The sequence below is a fragment of the Plectropomus leopardus genome, chromosome 20 (assembly GCF_026936395.1).
Source record: "Plectropomus leopardus strain MGB_pleo_1.0 chromosome 20, ASM2693639v1, whole genome shotgun sequence".
Taxonomy (NCBI): domain Eukaryota; kingdom Metazoa; phylum Chordata; class Actinopteri; order Perciformes; family Serranidae; genus Plectropomus; species Plectropomus leopardus.
This window is the reverse complement of record NC_142195.1, coordinates 2,647,096-2,665,513: the sequence shown is the minus strand read 5'-3', so window position 1 is coordinate 2,665,513 and position 18,418 is coordinate 2,647,096. Positions and strand designations below refer to the sequence as shown.

General features: G+C 38.5%; 1 protein-coding gene across 4 annotated transcripts; it reads right to left on the bottom strand.

Annotated features, from left to right (window-relative positions):
* Positions 1-1,180: 1,180 nt before the first annotated feature.
* nadk2 (NAD kinase 2, mitochondrial) lies at positions 1,181-14,221 on the bottom strand. Of its 4 annotated transcripts, none has more exons than XM_088070937.1 (12): positions 13,424-14,221; positions 12,358-12,446; positions 12,140-12,228; positions 11,279-11,360; positions 10,976-11,059; positions 9,448-9,611; positions 9,236-9,329; positions 8,936-9,079; positions 5,709-5,764; positions 5,573-5,626; positions 4,923-5,046; positions 1,181-4,814 (listed from the first exon to the last, which is right to left on the bottom strand). In XM_088070937.1, exons 1-12 carry the CDS (start codon positions 13,670-13,672, stop codon positions 4,676-4,678), a joined length of 1,368 nt encoding a protein of 455 aa, XP_087927063.1. In that variant the 5' UTR covers positions 13,673-14,221; the 3' UTR covers positions 1,181-4,675. The 4 variants fall into 4 exon arrangements, with proteins under 4 accessions (XP_087927063.1, XP_087927062.1, XP_042365205.1 ...); XM_088070936.1 differs by having other exon boundaries at positions 8,936-9,142; positions 9,472-9,611; XM_042509271.2 differs by having other exon boundaries at positions 9,472-9,611.
* Positions 14,222-18,418: the final 4,197 nt, after the last annotated feature.

The window sequence follows — 18,418 nt, the reverse complement described above, 5'->3', positions numbered from 1 at the left end:
TAACACGATCAATATGTCCATTGGAACTGAATGATTAACAAATCTCAACACTGGAACTACCTCCTCTGAAGAAATAAATGGCCGTCCACACCACGAAATTTAACTGAATCTCTGGCTCTAGACAGCTTTACAAAGTTGCTCCAACACAAGTGGATTGCTGAGTCTGTGTTACAACTATATCGACAATGACAGTGGCAAACGACATTGTTTGAAACGCTTATTTAGACGTCACATCCATCATAGATCCTTACACTGTGCTTTTATGTTGAGAAACATCTATTTTGCTGTTTGGTTTTCTTTTTGCTTTCAGTCCTGTAAATTTAGTCATCAACAGTTGATTCGTCTCCCTGACTGTAGCAGATTCTGGCCAGTAGATGGAGCTGTTGAACGCTGTCAGGAGAGGATGTTGAAAGAAATTAGCTCCCAGTGTTGGTTAAAAAACATCGCTTTAATATGATGATGTATGAGCTGCATAACGACTTTTGAATTTGGATCCAAATCCTCTAAATTTAAAATGTTCAGGTTGGGTGTCATCAGAACATTTCAGGAACATTTTATTTTACAAAATCAAGTTTTAGGAGTGGTTACAATATCGCTTCTTCATTGCAGCAAATCTCTTTCAGTTGGGATTTAGGAACAACCTTTAACATGCCAGAATCACTTTATCACCAAATAAACTGGGTCCTTCAAAATAAAAGCACAATGGGTTCTGCTTTATTTCATTATAACAGTACTTTATTTAAATTTATACTTCACTTTAACATTATAACAGTATTTTATTAAACTTTATTATAACAGTAGATTATGTAACTTTATTTTATGGAAGTAGCTGCTTTATTTGTAATGGTAGTTTATTTAATAATTTTGCATTTAAGTATTTTACAGTAATTTAGAGGCGATTTTAAAATAACGGGATAAGCAGTATATTGTGTATCGCGACACAGCCTGAAAATATTGCAATGTTATTTTAAAGCCATATAATGGTTATAGTTAAAGTGCGTAGACGGCCTTCAAGCCCAACAAAAACTGTCTTAAGAGGCAGATATCTCAAACTACAGCTCTCTGCATGACCAGATACCACCAGAGCCACACCAACACTTTTTTGGGGGGGGTGAACTAACCCTTTTAGTCTACTCTTTGCACACAAGTAGAAGTGCATTATAATAAGCACACACAAGCATTTCCTTTTCATACCATTTTATCAGATTCAGAAACAAAACACATACTGACACATTAAATTCATGAGGACCCCTGCCTTTGGCACGCTGCAGATTACAATCTCCTGTTGGTTTATTTATTTATGTTTTACAAACAAGTCCTCAAAATGAGCACTTTCTGGTTCAGATTACGAGCAGGGAAGTGTTACAAGGTGCACCAACAAGGTTTTACTCATCAAGTGGAATTACAGGAGACCTGCTAGATTTGTGTTGAATATCTAAAATCTTTAAGACTACGCCACTGTGTTGGTCAAACTGTGTCCTTTTTATATTTTCAGCATCACCATACAGCATTTTCAAGCATTTAATCAGGCAGCTTTCTGGATAAAAATATTTGTTTTTGGATCACTTAGCATCCAATGGGGTTTAAACTCTGGATTTTTATACAGCCTGTCTGCTTCAGGCCCATGCTGCTGTTTCAGTAGCACTTCCAAAGCAAAACAATCTGGTCTTGTGAGAGATTACAAGACATACTTTTGACCTAAAACATAGAGCAAAACACCCCTCTAAGCATGGAGTTCTGTTTTTAGTGCACTTAATTCTTTCCTCTCCTGACATAATTCTTAGCTCCAAACAGCTAGAAAAAAAATAGATGCTATGTTCCAAAAATATCTTTAGTCAACAAACCAGCCGTAACAAACAGCCACTGTGCTTTCATTTAACCATATAGATAAACCTTTATACAAGCCAGACTGCACTTTAATGTTTGGTAATATTCTATATTTTTCTTTTTGTCAACAAATCCCATTTGCAAAGTAACACTCAAGGTATCTACTAACAAATTTAGTGTGTGTATCAAAGCCTAATATATCTTCTTCCTCAGCCACAGAGCTCAGTTGGTGTCAAAAAATGATTAAAAACACATTAGTGAGTCAAACTGTTGCACTTGATGACTGATCACTGAAAAATATCAGTGAACGACTGTTCTGGGAAAATGCTGAATCGTTTTTAAAACTGAATTAAATATTTGTCAGCTGTGTTCTAGGACTGCCCCCTATTTTGCAAAAATATTTTAATCATCAGACTGAGTTTTGTTTAGGGAGTGTGTAGTGTACTAGCTGCAGAATCAATGCTCCTCGCTTTAAAGCTGCTCTGAGCTCACTGAAGATGTCAGTGAGGGGTGCAGGCAGCTGCAGACCCAGAGCTAGGTTGAGTCTAAGTGAGACTGAGGAAGCTTCTTTGAGTAAGAGAGGTTTTGCAAAGTTGGGCTCCAAGAAAACATGATTTTCTGTCCTCTGCTAAGAAGTGATGCATTTACAGCTCACAGCCTGCATGTGTATATATTATGGGCGTAACCACTGTGATGTCACCCATTGGTTTGTGGACTGCTGTTTTGAAGCCCAAAAACCAATGGCATTTCTGCCATCGCCATCTGAATTTTTGGAGCCAGACCATATTTAGGGGAAAGGCTGGAGCTTTGGAGGAGCAAGGGGTTGATCTGACTGAGAAGCCGAGGACAGTTAAAATACCATGCCCTAAATTATGCGTGACTTTAAGCCTTAACAAAATGTAAAAGGTTGGGTGATTTAAAAAAAATTCAACCCTGTAATGTCATGAATGGAAAAATTAGCTACTTACACCAAAAACATTTCTTGTATGAGGCTGTGAACACATTTATATCTGCTTTAAAGTTGGACATTTTAACCTATGGGGATTGACTCCCTTTTTCAGTCAGCCTCAACCGGCCATTAGAGGAACTACAGGTTTTGGCACTTACGCACTGGCTTCATTTTTGAGCCCTGGCTGTTGCCGTTGATCACAACAGGGTTTCTTGCACATTTGCGGCGGCCCATCAAAATCAAAACATCGGCCATCGCTAATTGATTTAATATTTTCAGAGCTTAACCATTTATTAGGAATCCTGTTGGAATACATATATAATTTGGTTATTCATTGTATTTATTGGATTCCAATTTCTGTGGGAAAACACTGAATAGCAACTCGATTCACTAAAGTCTCTGGCTTTTGTTAGATATCCACTGTCGGCTAAAAAAGGTTGCAAATTTCCGATCCATCATTAGCATAGTTAGCACGCATTAGCTCAGAGAGTTAACTTTAGGGCTTTTTTTCCTGAGGGCTTTTTTACTATTCAATGAGCGTTGCCATCACCCTGAAAGTCCTGCCGAACCTTGTTCAAACTCTATATGGAAACAAAAGGAACAAATACTCAAATATTCGTATTGAACAACCAAATTTGATTCAACTGACGTAATATTAAGTTGTGTAGAACCATACAGTTTTTAAAGATTTATGCCTTCAGTAGTAACCAGTGGACTTTGGACTAAGTGACAGACACAGGTGGTGCAGTCAGACAGTAGTAAGAGTCTGAGTAATTGGGATTTGTTGACAATAAAATTAGGAAAAAAATCTGGAACTAATCTTTCAAAAGTCATTAATCAATGTGTGAAAGCACATTACTAAATCTAATCTGAGGCAGACACAAATTTAAACATCTGTTTTTTATGAACAAAATTCTATTGTGTTACACCCAATTATCCTACCTGACCTTCCATCTCTTGCTCTCTGTTGTTCGGATGCAGTGAAGGACACTCAACAGTAACATGCTTTAGATGTTGCTCGACATTAGGCTTGGGCGGTGTCACGGTATTAAGGTATACCAGGTTATAAAGAAATCCTGAAGTTATGTTTTTAATACCGTCATAAATACAGGTGCTTCTCTCTCTATTTGAAAGACACAGCCACACCTAGTGGTGGAGGGAGAGGTTACAGGACTGTAAACAGCTGGTGGTCAGCAGGCAGAGAGCGAATATGAGGAATAACAGCATGTTTTTTACATCTGACCTGGTGAATTAAGAATTTATTTCTACTAAACCAGAGCTGGTGATTGTTGAAACAGTGAACTTATGAACTAGATAACTAACAAAAGTAACAATTTGGGTGAGGTTTATTTTGTTTCTGTTGACTTTGACTGAAGTGTGTTTTAAGTGTTTTGAGTTAATGAGACAATTAAACCTCATTAGTCTTCCGTGAGTGAGAGAAAGTTAGATTAAAAAATTATGCAGGTGTATTTCTCTGTTTAATAAGGAAAATATGTGTGAGAATATTACTTTTCTTCACATTTTGTGGATTTCTACTGTGTAGTTATTAGTCTAAAACCTGCGAGAAAGTAGTGAAACTTCAGGAAGGTATGAAATATTACATACCGCCCAAGCCTACTCGACATAACATCTACAGAATGGATTATTGCCATTATAATCCAGAGGATTATAACCCGTTTTTAACTGGGCATATTGGGATGGACAATAAAAAGAAAAAAAAAATGTGATTGGAAATAATGTAAAAATTCAATAAAACAATAGTAACAATCATACCTTTCTTTCAAGGTATAAAAATATTCAACACTGTAGGCTAAGGCTAAAAAGTGGTACTTCCCTTTGACCACGTGCCTTTGAACAGTTGGCTTGAGAGAAACCAGTAAAGTTTTGTGTGTGCTGGACTCAGTTTTCAAGAATGACCGTCCGCAGCTGATCCTCCTCGCTCATGCTGACTGTAGCGATGGCACCGTCGTTAAACTCGAATGAAGTCCCGCCGTCGACTACCATGCAGGCATCCCAGCACCGCGAGCGGACAGACACCCTGACGCAGCACAGGGATCATTAGATTAGATTCAAACAGCTCTAGAGCTTCTGTACAGTGTCGGTTCTGATTTAGCTTTTGTTCTGAGAATGAGGGACATGCACTGACTTGCTGGCGAAGCCTCTCTGCTGGCTGCTGGAGAACACTCTGTTGACGATGGGCTCCCTGATGCTGTAGAGCAATCGTCTCGCGTCCGGACTGAACACCAGAGACTCGTTGTACTCATCAGTGACTGAACACACAAAAACCTCATCACATAAAAACAGTGCCTTAACCCTGAAACACCTGAAACAACATCAGTTTTCACTAGCATTTAAACCTTTGACACCTGAGAAAATTAAAAACATGAAAGAAAATCATAATAACCAACTTTTCAAGAAATGTCCCACAATCTGCAAAAAAATATGAGTAAAAGGTAACAAGGAAATGATCTGAAAATTGGGGGATCATTAGATACAAAAAAAGACGAGGGAAAATAAAACTATAATTCTCTTAATTATATATATAAAATTATGTCACGGAAAAAAATGCTTTTTTTTCTTAAATTCATTTTCTTGTGTTTTGTTTGGGTTTATTTTTTTCATTTTTTTCTAATTTTCTGGTGATTTTCTAATAACTTTTTACTAATTTCTTGTTTATTTTTTTTTAAATGCTCATCGACCTCGTTATGCCTTTGAAGAAATCAAGCTAACTTGCTCAAGTATCAAAGGTTTAAGATGTTCAAGTCCAGAACTTAAAAAAGAAGATTATCGACTCACCCTTTTCAATGAAGTCCCGATTAAGTGGGATATCAAGCCCTGTTTGAGACTTTCCTGAAAAAAGACATTTGTCAGTGAAGTCAGGTGAAGTATTTGGAGACATACTTCAGACATCAAGACCTGCATGTGTACATACCGATTTTGAGCACCTCTTCCACAGCTTGTTCAGCCAGTTTGTTGATGTTATATGACCTGTGGACACCAGGAGAGAAAAACACCACAGAGCAGACAGGCACAAGTGGTATTAATCATCTCATCTGACTCTCAGCAAGAAAGTAATTGAGCGCATTTTCAAAAATTTCAATGATTTCCTTTATCATCATAATTGGTGAAAACAAGACAAGAAATTTCACTCAAGTCCCACCAAAACATTTCTAGTGAGGACTGATACTGCTGTTTTCCCACAGGCTTGGTTTGGCCCTATTTAAATGTTCTGTGCTGCTCTAAAGGCGTTTTTTTACATTATCAGCCTTTGTGTATTTAGGTTAAACTTGTTGAACAGCAAATTCTGTGACCACTGCTTGAGCTAAAAGATGGATGAAAAGTAAAGACTTCTGTCTCTGAATTTTCAGAACTGTAACAGTGTTTCCAACAGAATTACAAGTACAATCTGTGTGTTGCGGTAGCTGATGATGGGAGGGTCACGGGGTTAACAAATTTGTCTCTTTTTTTTCTCTTAAATCTTGCGTTTGTGTCTCTTTTCTACTATTCTGTGTCCTCTCTCTGTATTCCAATGTTTTGGGGGGTAGGCAGAACTCTTCATGAGTTCTATTTTTCCTCGGCAGCACTTTGGTGAGTTTTAGTCGAGGGCTGATCTGATCAGATCAATGGATGACAGGAGCAGCTGCTACGGAGAAAGCAAGCATAGATCCCGCGAAATGAAAGTTTCAACTTTTACTGCGCCTGGCAGTCTGCTTCTCTGTCTGTGCCCAGAGTACACTCTGCACTCTGAGAGTGTGAAGCAATGAACAACTCAACTGCATATATATTCCAATAGAACTCCTAACAAATGGTCTAGCCCAAACAATACAAAATCAATTTGTAGTGGCAAATGTTTTGATCATGGTGGGCAACCAAAATAAATTAATGTGTGGGAAATAACAAAATGGCCCCATATCAGGAACAGAAGAAAAGGTATTCACTTAGTAAAACACTGGCATACAAATGCAGTTACCAGATTTGTTACAAGAAAATTGTTCGATTCACTGATTCAAAGCAATCTACCGCAAGCAACATTGTTATGGTAGCTAAAGCCTCTTTCCCACTGCACAAAAACCCACTAACATTTGGCATTTTTATGCAATGGGAATAAGTACAATTACTACAAATTACTTTATATATGCTTCCTCTAGGCAACATAATTAGAAATCACTCTGTAAATTTCCATTGTTTTGCTGATGATATGCAACTGTATCTATCTATGAAACCAGGTGAAACTGATCAGCTATCTAGACTTCAAACATGTCTTATGGACGTTAAAGCCTGGATAAGCTGTAATTTCTTGATGTTGAATTCATACAAAACTGAAGTTATTGTTCTTGGCCCCAAACACCTCAGAAACTCCTTTTCTAACGATGTAATTTCTCTAGATGGCATTACCTTGGCCTCAAGCACAACTGTAAGGAAACTTAGAGTTATATTTGATCAAGATCTATCTTTTGCCTCCCATATAAAACAAACTTCAAGGACGGCTTTCTTTCACTTGCGTAACATCACAAAAATTAGACATATCCTGTCCCAAACAGATGCTGAAAAATTAGTACATGCATTTGTCACCGCTAGACTGGATAACTGTAACTCCCTTTTATTCGGTTGCCCCAATAAATCTCTTAGGTCTCTCCAACTGGTGCAGAACGCTGCTGCACGTGTTCTAATGGGAACCAAGAAAAGGGACCATATTTCTCCTGTTTTAGCTTCTTTGCACTGGCTCGCTGTGAAATCCTGGATTGAATTTAAAATCCTCCTCCTTACTTGCAAAGCTCTAAATGGTCAGGCTCCATCCTATCTGTCGCAACTCATAGTTCCTTACCGACCCTCAAGATCACTGCGCTCTGAAAATGCAGGGTTACTTGTGGTTCCCAAAGTTTCCAAAAGTAGGATAGGAACCAGAGCCTTAAGTTACCTGCTCCTCTCCTATGGAACCATCTTCCAGTTTCGGTCAGGGAGGCAGACACCGTTTCAACTTTTAAGGGTAGGCTTAAGACCTTCCTCCTGATAAAGTTTATAATTAGGGCTGGCTCAGGTTGCCTGGACCAGCCCATAGTTAGGCTGACATAGGTTTAATCTGCCAGGGGACTTCCTCTGATACACTGAGCTCCTTTTTCCTTCTCTTGCTCCCACTATCTGAAAACACTTGTGTGTTTACTCCATTTCGCTAACTCCGTTGCCTCTTCGGAGCACTCCTGCTCCCTTAATTCCTAGTTTTCCTGGAACCTGGCTGCAATCTTGCCTGTGCCTGATCGTGGTGATAGCTGCACTGGTGCTGTGACCCGGCCTTGGGTCATGCTCGTGCTTTGGCTGCACTGATACTGTATGCCGAGCTCGCCCTAATCATGGTCTTGGTTTTGCTATTGCTGTGGTCCTGTCTGAAGCTACGCCTGTGTTCGTGCTTGACGCAACCTTCTACTGCCATTATTATGAGCCATGAGTGCAATTTACATCTATCGTTATTGTAATATAACATGCGTCTGTTTCCATTATTGCTGTGCATCTCTCCCCCTCTCTTCCCCTCTCTCCTTCTCTTTCCTTTTTGTCATAATTGTAATTCAATTGTTATTTATGATATCTATTGCACATCTGTCCATCCTGGAAGAGGGATCCCTTGTCATCCTCTGCCGCTCATCCTGAGGTTTCTTCCCTTTTTTTACCCCGTCACAGGGCTTCTTTTTCTGGAGTTTTTCCTTAGGTGATGTGAGGGTCTAAGGGCAGAGGGATGTCATATGCTGTAAAGTATCTGCGTGCACATGCTTATTTTGGTTGGAAAACGGGGACACGTTGGCCACTGGGAGCTCTGTAGTATTAAATACTGTGCTGACCAAGACCTGTTTTTTTCCTGCTGTAACGCAAATATGCCTCAAGCCTTGAAATGACTGACTGGCTCAACATGTGTGGCGGTTCTTGGCTCTTATTCATGTTTACTGATTGCTTTAAAGCAGACTAAAGAGTGTGTAGGCCTGTTGATAGGGAGTTTTAGCTCCTTCAGAAGTTTTGAATTCTTATTCAGAGAGCTGTCAGATTAGCTGTCTCTTAGGTCTTATGTTGACCATGAGCCACATCCCAACTTCAACTCTCTCAAATACACAGTGGATGAGGATTAGGCAGTGGTGAAATGTTAAACTGAAAGTAGAGTATAGTTATATTTACCAGGCTTTGGATCCTGTCCCTGTGCAAATGCTGAGTCCTGAACTCTTCTGCTTCTCCCACGGGCCGTCATCCACAGAGATTTCGTAATAGGAGGCCCTATGAAGCAAGAGGTTAACATGGGGTTTGAAGGAGTTTAACTTCATCCTGTGGTGGACAGAGATTCCCCCGATGAGTGGTGGAGACGAGCAGGGTGATGGTGATGGGGGGCTGGAGATTAATGAGGGTTACAGCATGCATGTGGACATAGGCACACCACGATTAGATGGAGTTAACGTGCATTGGTTGGGATGACAGAGATACCTGGAGGACAGAGACTCTCCGATGAAGATTTCATTCAGGCTTCTGACAGGGAGGAGGCTAGACTTGGAGAAGCTCTCAGGTAGTGTTCCTGTCCCTGAGAAATGTCACATAGTTAGTTGAAGAACAGTGAGAGCAAAAAACATCAAATGACAAATACATAATGATCAAGTTCCTAATTGGAGGTGATTCTCAGTCCGGACTGAGACAAGTGCACATGATGGGTGCTGGAGTCGTACTCTGCCGGCCGTCCACAGTGGTTATACGGTGAGCCTGGCTGTGCTGCTCCAGGCTCAGTTGCTGTTCGTGCAGGTCCACGGGGGTGGGGTTGATTCCTGTGCCCTCGAGATGTACACGGATCCTCTGACGCCACAGCCACCTGAACACAGCACAGGGACAGAGCAACATTAGACTGACTCTAAACCAGTGGGTCATTTTTTAATATTGGACAGTTATAATCTGAAGACCATAGTAAATGCAGCATGACAGCTCTTTCACTAAATTACAGACATAGAAATAGACTGAATTACAATTTCGTTTACAGTGACTTCTAGGTAGAAAACCCCCATGGCAAATACATAAATTGAAATGGCACTAAGCAAGCATTGCCTCAATCGGTTAGTTTTTTGTGACCTAAAAAAAAAAAAAGAATTACAGTTTTAAGGCTCATTAATACTCCCTTTACGTATAAAAACAGATGCGTCCGTTTCAAACATTGTAAACGTCTCTGTCCTCATACTTCTATACATTCTTGATGTTGGCATAGATACAGCCAATAGATGGTAATAAAGGGCAGAGTCAATAGTTTCTGACAACAAACAAGGTGACGGTGGAGGAAGTCCTAATATTGTATTTTTTTTTTCTTTTTGGGTGGCTAAAATACATCCACAGCAGTACATGGTTTAGCTTCGCTGTTCAAAATCATACAAAAATATCAATTACAGTTAATAGATAGATTCCTATATGGCATTGGGGGAGGGAGACAAAGTGAGAACATAAACTAAAATGATTTAAGAGGCACTGGATCATTCACCAAAATGTTGCAACACCCCTAATCTGGGTATTAATCTAAACTGGAATTTGACCTAAAAACCACCACATAGATTCTGACAGGGACTTTTACTGAACACTGTGACTAAACTTCAATTAAAAAGTCCTGGGCAGCAGCCTTAGAATAAATCTCAGATACAGTGACCTCTAGTAGCAGAGAGGTCAATCATACAGACACACTAACTGGATTTAAGATATCCCACAGGTTGTGAGGACACAGTGGAGGGGTATTAGACACCTTGTGACTTTCTCTAGACAAAACAGGTTTAAATTTGTCTGGAACTACAAGCACAGAGCTGTTTACCAGTTTACAGACAGACGTATTGGCACTTGAGACACTACCAAAGACACTCACTCGTAGGTTGTCAATAATGAGCTCGGTATGATGACTGAATTGAAGTGCGTCTCTTTTTTCTCTCTGTCTTCTTTTACAACTTTATATTATCATGTCATTGTGCTGTGTGTTTGCTCTGACCTGCCGAGGGACTGCAGGTGTGAATATGCTCTAAAATATAATCTGGTACAGAGCATCAAATGCTAACAAAACTGTATGTGATCCCTTTGAAATACAAATAATTTTTTAAATTTTTTTCATTAAAAGCAAAAACAAAGTAGGACAGGGCAGCATGCTGACTGACATAAAGTCACAGTGCAAGGATTTTTTTGTGGGATTGTTTGTGGGTAAATACGCACCTGAACTCACCACGACAGAGTTTCTCCAGTGCCTCTGGGAAGGCACGAGTGTATCGCACAGGCAGGCACAGGTGACCCTCTGACCTGTGGTTGAAAGAGAGAAATGTAAAGAACTCAGCTGAGTCTGAGAGGGCTGTTAAATACTAACAATGTGGAGTAATGACATGAAATGTTATGTGCTTGTGGACAAACTTCCAAACTTATTTCTCCACTACTTTGTCTTTCAGAGTATATCAGTTATGACTATTCTTTACACATTTAACAACCCCAGCCCCTCCCAAAAAGTGCTGTCCAGTGTTTTACCTCTCAGGGTCTGTGTTCACTCCAACAACTGGTTTATCTTTGCTTAAAACCTTGCTGGCAACAAGTAGCATTGTCCCATCACCTAACAAAACAAACTGCAGTTAGAGAACTTGTATTGTTGTCCGAAGCCTTTGTTCACGTGACTTTTTGCCCCCTGAGTTGAATAAGTTAAAGTCCTGCCCATTCTCTACATCAACAAAAATTGGTATTCAAGGAAGATTCTTAAAAACAGAGTTTGTTTATGCAACAAAAATGAATAGCTATTCACCATTAGCCACAAATTTTGACTTCCCTGGAATGAATGGCAGGTACTTCCTATATATTGCATTTAACTCTTTGAAACCTGATTGGTTTGATTTTATTCAAAAACATTGGAAGAAGGCGATGAGCAACTTAACAAGCGTGGCCTATAAATTACCTAGAAATTTGTAAAAAGTAAGAAGAAAATTACTTGAAAATAAGCAATAAATAAATAAAGTAGAAAAACAAACAAGAAAAGGACCCCAAAGGTTCTGAAAATGAAATATTTATGTTTTTTTCCTATAACAGAAATTTAAATATATAATTATAAGAATTACAAATAAAATTTCCTGGACATTTTCTCTATTTCTGATAATTTTCTAATGATACCCCCTCCAATTAAAAAAAAAAAAAACAAAAATCCCAATTTGAGGAAAACTTCTTGCTAAGTTGGTCATTACCTTCTATTCCCAATGTTTTTGAAAGGAAGGGTTAAATAGCTTGTGAAAGGCAGCTGAACGCATTGAAAGGCACATGAATGCAGCAAGAGATAATTTTGTTTGATCCAGGTTTCGAAGCCTTAATGTCAGAGGCCAAATGACCAGATCATAAAAGTCCTACCTCCAGCAGAGATGATGGCATCTGCCCATCGAACGACTTCTTCATCATATTCTCCTCTTTTCACAACTCGTACATCAATGCCTTGTTTCCTGCAAACATATAACCATAAAACAGTCTTTTATGAGTCTTTCCCTGCTACAGAAAAAAAACAAAATCTTCCTTATCAGCTTCTTGGAAATGTGACTGAGATAATGTTCCTGTAATGGGTCACATCTTACCACAGACTCTTCACGATGTGTTCCACATTGTTAGTGTGGATGTTGTGTCTTTCCAGCAGGCCGCTGTAGCTGGAGCCCTTCATAGCAAGCTGCAAAACACAGACAAGAAAGTGTTTGTTTTGCTTGGGAAGTCACAAGTAGGGCAGCAGCTGTATACCAGCTTCAAGATACACTGTGGTATGATAAATGGCGGTTATCAATTTGTGTACATTTCTGTGGTATTGAAAGAAAATGTAACTGGAGGGAGAGTCTTACTTTTATTTTAGCTTTTTTAAATTTAAACATTAACCCCTTAAAGCCTGGAACAACATCAGTTTTCTTGTGCTGCATTCAGATGCATTTAAACCTTTGAAACCTTTTTTAATGATAAGTAATCAAAATGTCAATCAAATCATGTCAAGAAAACGTTGTTGTTGTTTTTAAATTTGTTTTCTTCATCATTTGTTTTTTTCTTTAAGGTGTTTTGTCTCTTATACACACAAGAATGTTAAATTATTATTATTATACATGAATGAATGTTAAATTATTATAATCATAATTCTTATGTTGATGGTGACTATTATTGTTATCATTTTCTTTAATTACTCATACCACAAGGTATAGGGGGGTTGTGGAGGGTAGGCTTGAATGAGTAGAGGAAAGTGGGCATATTTAATGATTTGTTATCTGTCTATTTCTGCTAAATAAATAAAACCCAAAACATTATAATACAAATAATTTCCCAAAAAAACATGGAAATCAAATTATAATACTATTTATTACTATTTATTAGCTCTTACTTGAAACCTTTTCCAATGTTTTTGAAAGAAACAAAGCCAATTTGCTTAGGTTTCAAAGTGTTAAAGGAAGTTGTTTCGAGTTTCAATCATAGAATTAAAAGGTTTGTTCAATCTCCCCAAAACTTCTGATTTCATTTCTTGAAAGGTCATTGTTAATGATTATAATACTATTTCTATAACACCGAATACCGTGAAACCGCGATATTTTCTGATATGTCATACTATAAATATCTCCTTCAGATGCAACCCTAGTCAGGGTCACGCCTGAAAGTGAAAGCCACACTTACCAGCTGCTTCAAGTCCTCCTCAGAGAGTCCTGCATAGCGATACCGCTGCTGTTCAAACTCATATCGAGTCGTCTTTGTAACCACGGCGACTTTCTCCGGTTTGAATCCAGCTTTGGGCTGAGATGAGGTGTTGCATGCTGAAGTGTGGAGGGGCCGAGCTGAGCTCCCAAACAGCAGGCTGACGGCTCGATTCCCAACACACACAAAGTTCACCACTGAACGGCGAGTCATTCTTACAAGTGAAACCATCAACTTAATTACATGTCCGGGGTGTTGAACGAGGGTTATATTGTTATGCAGCAGACATTCTGGGACATATGTCAGTTCCTTGTCCACATGAAGTTAATGTCCATTCACAAAAGTCACACACCCAGCTGCCAAGGACGGTCACCAGGTCCCCTAAGCTCTTCCCTAACTGTTAGGGACCCGTTTAAAACTTCAAAATATTACTTTCCAACTCGAGTGTTTCCTTGAGCAAGTATCAAAACAACTTACTCGCTATTTAACGAGAGTTAGTAACCATACTAACCGTATTTGGTAAGGTTAAAAGACAGCCTGACCAGCTGAGCTCACAAAGCTAAATGTAGCTAGCAGTTTGCTCACAGGGCGCACGCGAGTAGTCCTTCATATGACACTTCCGGCTGGGTTTACTCCAACCACGAACCCAGCTGAGACCGAATCACACTCCTCAGGTCCGAAACATGTTTAAACACGAGTTAACACACATGTGGAGAATAAACGACAACACAAGCGAGCTCTGTCCACTCTGCACGTACACGCAACCTGGAACGAACCCTCTTTGTACGTACGCAACGTAGCGTTTCCTGTGATTGGCTGCGGAGCGGTGACGTTTTGTTTTGGCCGCTGCCCCCTGCAGCTCGTGCTGCGTTCACTGACACATGAGAGACTGGAGAAATAACAGGCAAATTTAACTAGAAAAGGCCATTCATTTCATTTTGGGGTTAAGTTTTATTTAGGGGCTGTTTGCGATTTGTGAGAGAAGAATTTAAAACGGAGCAGCACTTTAGACATTTTTTTCCTAAGAACTGAGTAGGGAGTTATACTTTTTGATTTGGCTTAGGGAAGAGATACTCAAATTTAAATGTATTTTGATTTTATTTTAAATACCTTCGTAAGCACAAGTGGGTTTTAAAGGCATTTTTTTCTCAAAAAATCTCCCAAATCACAGCGTTTACAATAGCCAGAGCAGTGAATTACAGTTATTTGTGGCGGAGGGAGATTTATGCATTTTCCCTCAGTCACTCAGGGAGGCTCAAGGAACAATCTTTGTAGTTCCAGGGAAGGTTATGATATTAAAACAAGCAAGAACACCAATAAAAAACCATAAAGTCATACCACAGCCATTCCCCTACTGTTATGTGTAAACATAGGTCCCTTATTTATTTTCATTGTTATTTAACCTTTAATTCACTATGAATATTCCTATTTGCAAAAGGAGTCCTAAACAAAACAGTAAAAAAGTTTTACATAAAAGAACAAACAGACTAAAAAGAAAACAGCAAAAAGTTAGAACAAACAGCATAAAAATGAGCCCAAAATATGTCCACTTGTGGCTGTGGCTACTTTTTTAGAAGTATTGAGTTCACAAATTTTAATTATTTTAATTCCTCATATTTTGTTTGTTCAGTTAGGTGTTCACTTACTATTTGTGTACGTTTTATTTCCCAGTGGACCTAGCACATTGGGTGCCCTAGGTAAGCTTTCTGTCACGCCTCCCATACCCCCCACACCCTCCTATCCCTTAAAAACTAAAATAAAATTATAATACCAATAATAACAACAACAAGAAAATTAATAGCAATCATTTTTAATTGTGATTATGTTTTATATTTATTGTATTTATTGCTAACAGGAATAAGAGACTATGAGAAATCTAATCAAATTTTTATCTTCTTATTATTTTAATTATTTATTTATTTTTGCACTGTGTCCCACATGGCATTTGCAGGTTGTTGTTTTTTGTTTGTTTGTTTTGTTTGGTTTTTGTTTTGTTTATGTTTTTGGCACCATTTTTGGCCTAAAAAACATGTTTATATTATTTTTACTTTTATTTTTTATTGTAATACGGGAAAAAAATCCATGAAAGGTCATAACCTCAGTGTCCTTAATAGTAGATATGGCACTGAGCCATAAAACACAGTGTCTGAGTTTGTCTCCGGTGAGTCGACACTCGTGTTTTTTTGTTATTCATTTGTGTTCTGTTTGCACTAAAATATTGATTAGTTTTTATTTATGTCACTTACTAACTAGCTGCACATGTGAAAGTGTGACTGTAGCTGTCGAAGGCTAAAGGAGGGGGTCCAGCATGTTCAGCTGTATACAGCAGATAACAGCATTGGCCAGAGGGAGACACAACTGCCTTCTCTCAGTTATAAATTGCTTAAATTGCTTTAAATAAAAAAAATCAGCTACCTGTATTAAATACATACAAGAAGGTAGAGGTTAGAAGATCCTCAGAAGCCAGGTGAAGACTGTTAGAAAACTATATAACACTTCAGGCCTTGGCAGCTGAAAGGAAACAGCATTCATGTCTGGTGATTTCTCTGGGGTGTAGATTTAGCCTTTAGCATTAAGAGTGATAGAGTTAAATGAGGCCACAATCCCCTCTGAATCTGTTGTAAGTTAGAATGGAAGCTTTGCTATTCAATTCAAATGGACCAAATCAACATCCTAAACCCTTGTGGAAATTGACCTGTTTTCACTGTTCTTGTCTCATGTTGTTTTTTCAGTGTTCTGTTTTTTGTCTTTCAGTACTAAAAAAAACATTGAGCTGTTTTTTTTTTTTTTTTTTTTTTTGTGTGTGTGTGTGTGTGTGTGTGTGTGTGTGTGTGTGTGCGTGTTAACCGAGTTTTATTTCTAGGTGTTTTACCTGTAGTCTTGCATCTTCATTTGACTTCTTCTCTCATATAAAGTTTGGTAGATATTGCTAAAAGCTGTTAAGTTTTTAAAATAATGAGAACTTATGAAGAGCAACAAACTCACCATCTCAATCTGAATGACCTCAGAAAGCCTCACAAGGTGAGCTTTGAGCTTTGTACACCTGAACTCAGGCTGGACTCACTATTGACACAGTAACAGACTGCCGTGATGACACAGAGAAACGCAACATGTGAGTCAGTGGGCCCGGGTGTTGGTGATCCTGAGCAACAGCAGACCTTTCATGTGCTTGTTATCTGGAGATGGCAGTTGGCATATGACTGTCAGGTGCTCAAGTGCCAACCTCGCAGAGTAGGTAGCTGTCCTGGACCCCAGATACAGAGGGCCCAAAAACCACAGTTGCACTGTTTGTCCATTTCTTATTTTATTTTATTGATCATTTATTTTGTTTTGTTTTTGTTTTTGTTTTATTTTACTTTATTTATTAATTTTAAATCCATTAGAGAATGTTCACTAATATATTTAGAACATGGCCTTAAATTTCATTTCATATCATTTCCTTTGAGAAGCGAACCAGCGTCTCTACTTCCTCCGCAAACTGAGGAAAGCTAGAACCCCGGCCCCCATCATGCACACCTTCTACAGAGGCACCATCGAGAGCGTCCTGACCAGCAGCATCACCGTGTGGTACGGCGCCTGCTCCACGTCCTGCAGGAAGAACCTCCAGCGCATCGTGAGAGCAGCTGAGAAGATCGGCGGTGCTTCTCTCCCCTCCCTCCAAGACCTCTACACCTCTCGTCTCACCCGCAAAGCCCTTGGCATTGTGAGTGACCCCACCCACCCGTCACACAGCCTCTTCAGCCTGCTGCCATCAGGGAGGAGACCGCAGAGCCTGCGGGCCAGGAGCAGCAGACTGCGGGACAGCTTTGTCCACCAGGCTGTCAGGATGCTGAACTCTATCCCTGCTCTGCCCACCCCCCTCTCCTGCTCTGCACCCCCCCACCCCCGACGCTGAAATCTCTCCCTGCTCTGCCCCCCTTTGCATTGTCTATTTTTAATGTGTCATTGTTTGAATTGTACAGTTTTATATTTATGTCTACTCTCTGTCACAGAGAGTTGAGAGTAATGTAATTTCAATCCTCTGTCTTGTACATACTGCAGAACTGACAATAAAGCTGACTTTGACTTTGACTTTGACTTTGACTTTGACTTTCATTGTTTCATTTCTATTTAATTTTATTTAATTTTATTAATTTCAAATCTATTAGAGAATGTTCACCAATATATTTAGATACGGGGGCAAAAGCCTCCATTGCACTGTTGGTTAATTTCTTTTTTTTTTCTTATTTTATTTAATTTTAGTTTAGTTTAGTTTAGTTTAGTTTAGTTTAGTTTAGTTTAGCTTAGCTTAGTTTTATTTTATTTTATTTTTTATTTTTTAGCAATTTATAATTAATTAGAGAATGTTCACGAATATATTTAGATACAGAGGCCAATAGCCTCAGTGGCAGTGTTTGTCAATTTCTTATTTTTAGTTTAATTTAATCTTATTAAATTTAATTTAATTTAATTTTATTGATTTATAATCTATTAGAGAATGTTCACAAATATATTTAGATACAGAGGCCAATAGTCTCAGTTGCACTGTTTGTCAATTTCTTATTTTTATTTTATTTTGTTTTATTTTATTTTATTTTATTTTATTTTATTTTATTTTATTTTATTTTATTTTATTTAAAATCTATTAGAGAATGTTTGCCAATAGAGTGCAACAAACCCCTAACATACTGTCCGAGCAGTGCTACCTCACAGCTCTGTCACAGTGCACAGGCACTCAAAAGTGCTTTACAAAGTTTACATATAACCAGATCATTTAAAGATACAATTAAAAATTACCTGTGTATTTTTTATTTATGTAATTTTTTTCATTATTATTATTATTTTATTTAGTGATCGATTATTTCATATATGGATGTACATGAATATTTTGATTTGATGACCATAGATGACATTGGTTAAGTGGAAAACAGTTTAAAAATATTAATGGCACTCAACCCTAAAAGCCCCACATCTACTGCATGTCATTTGGTTTTAGAA

Bases quoted from the DNA above. Each gene is read 5' to 3' on its own strand.
- nadk2 (XM_088070936.1), bottom strand. From the start codon at position 13,672: ATGGTTTCACTTGTAAGAATGACTCGCCGTTCAGTGGTGAACTTTGTG. The intron at 11,060-11,278 runs GTAAAACACTGG...TTTCAACCACAG, and splicing joins GTGAACACAGACCCTGAGAG to GTCAGAGGGTCACCTGTGCC. The intron at 9,330-9,471 runs GTACGACTCCAG...GACATTTCTCAG, and splicing joins CACTGTGGACGGCCGGCAGA to GGACAGGAACACTACCTGAG.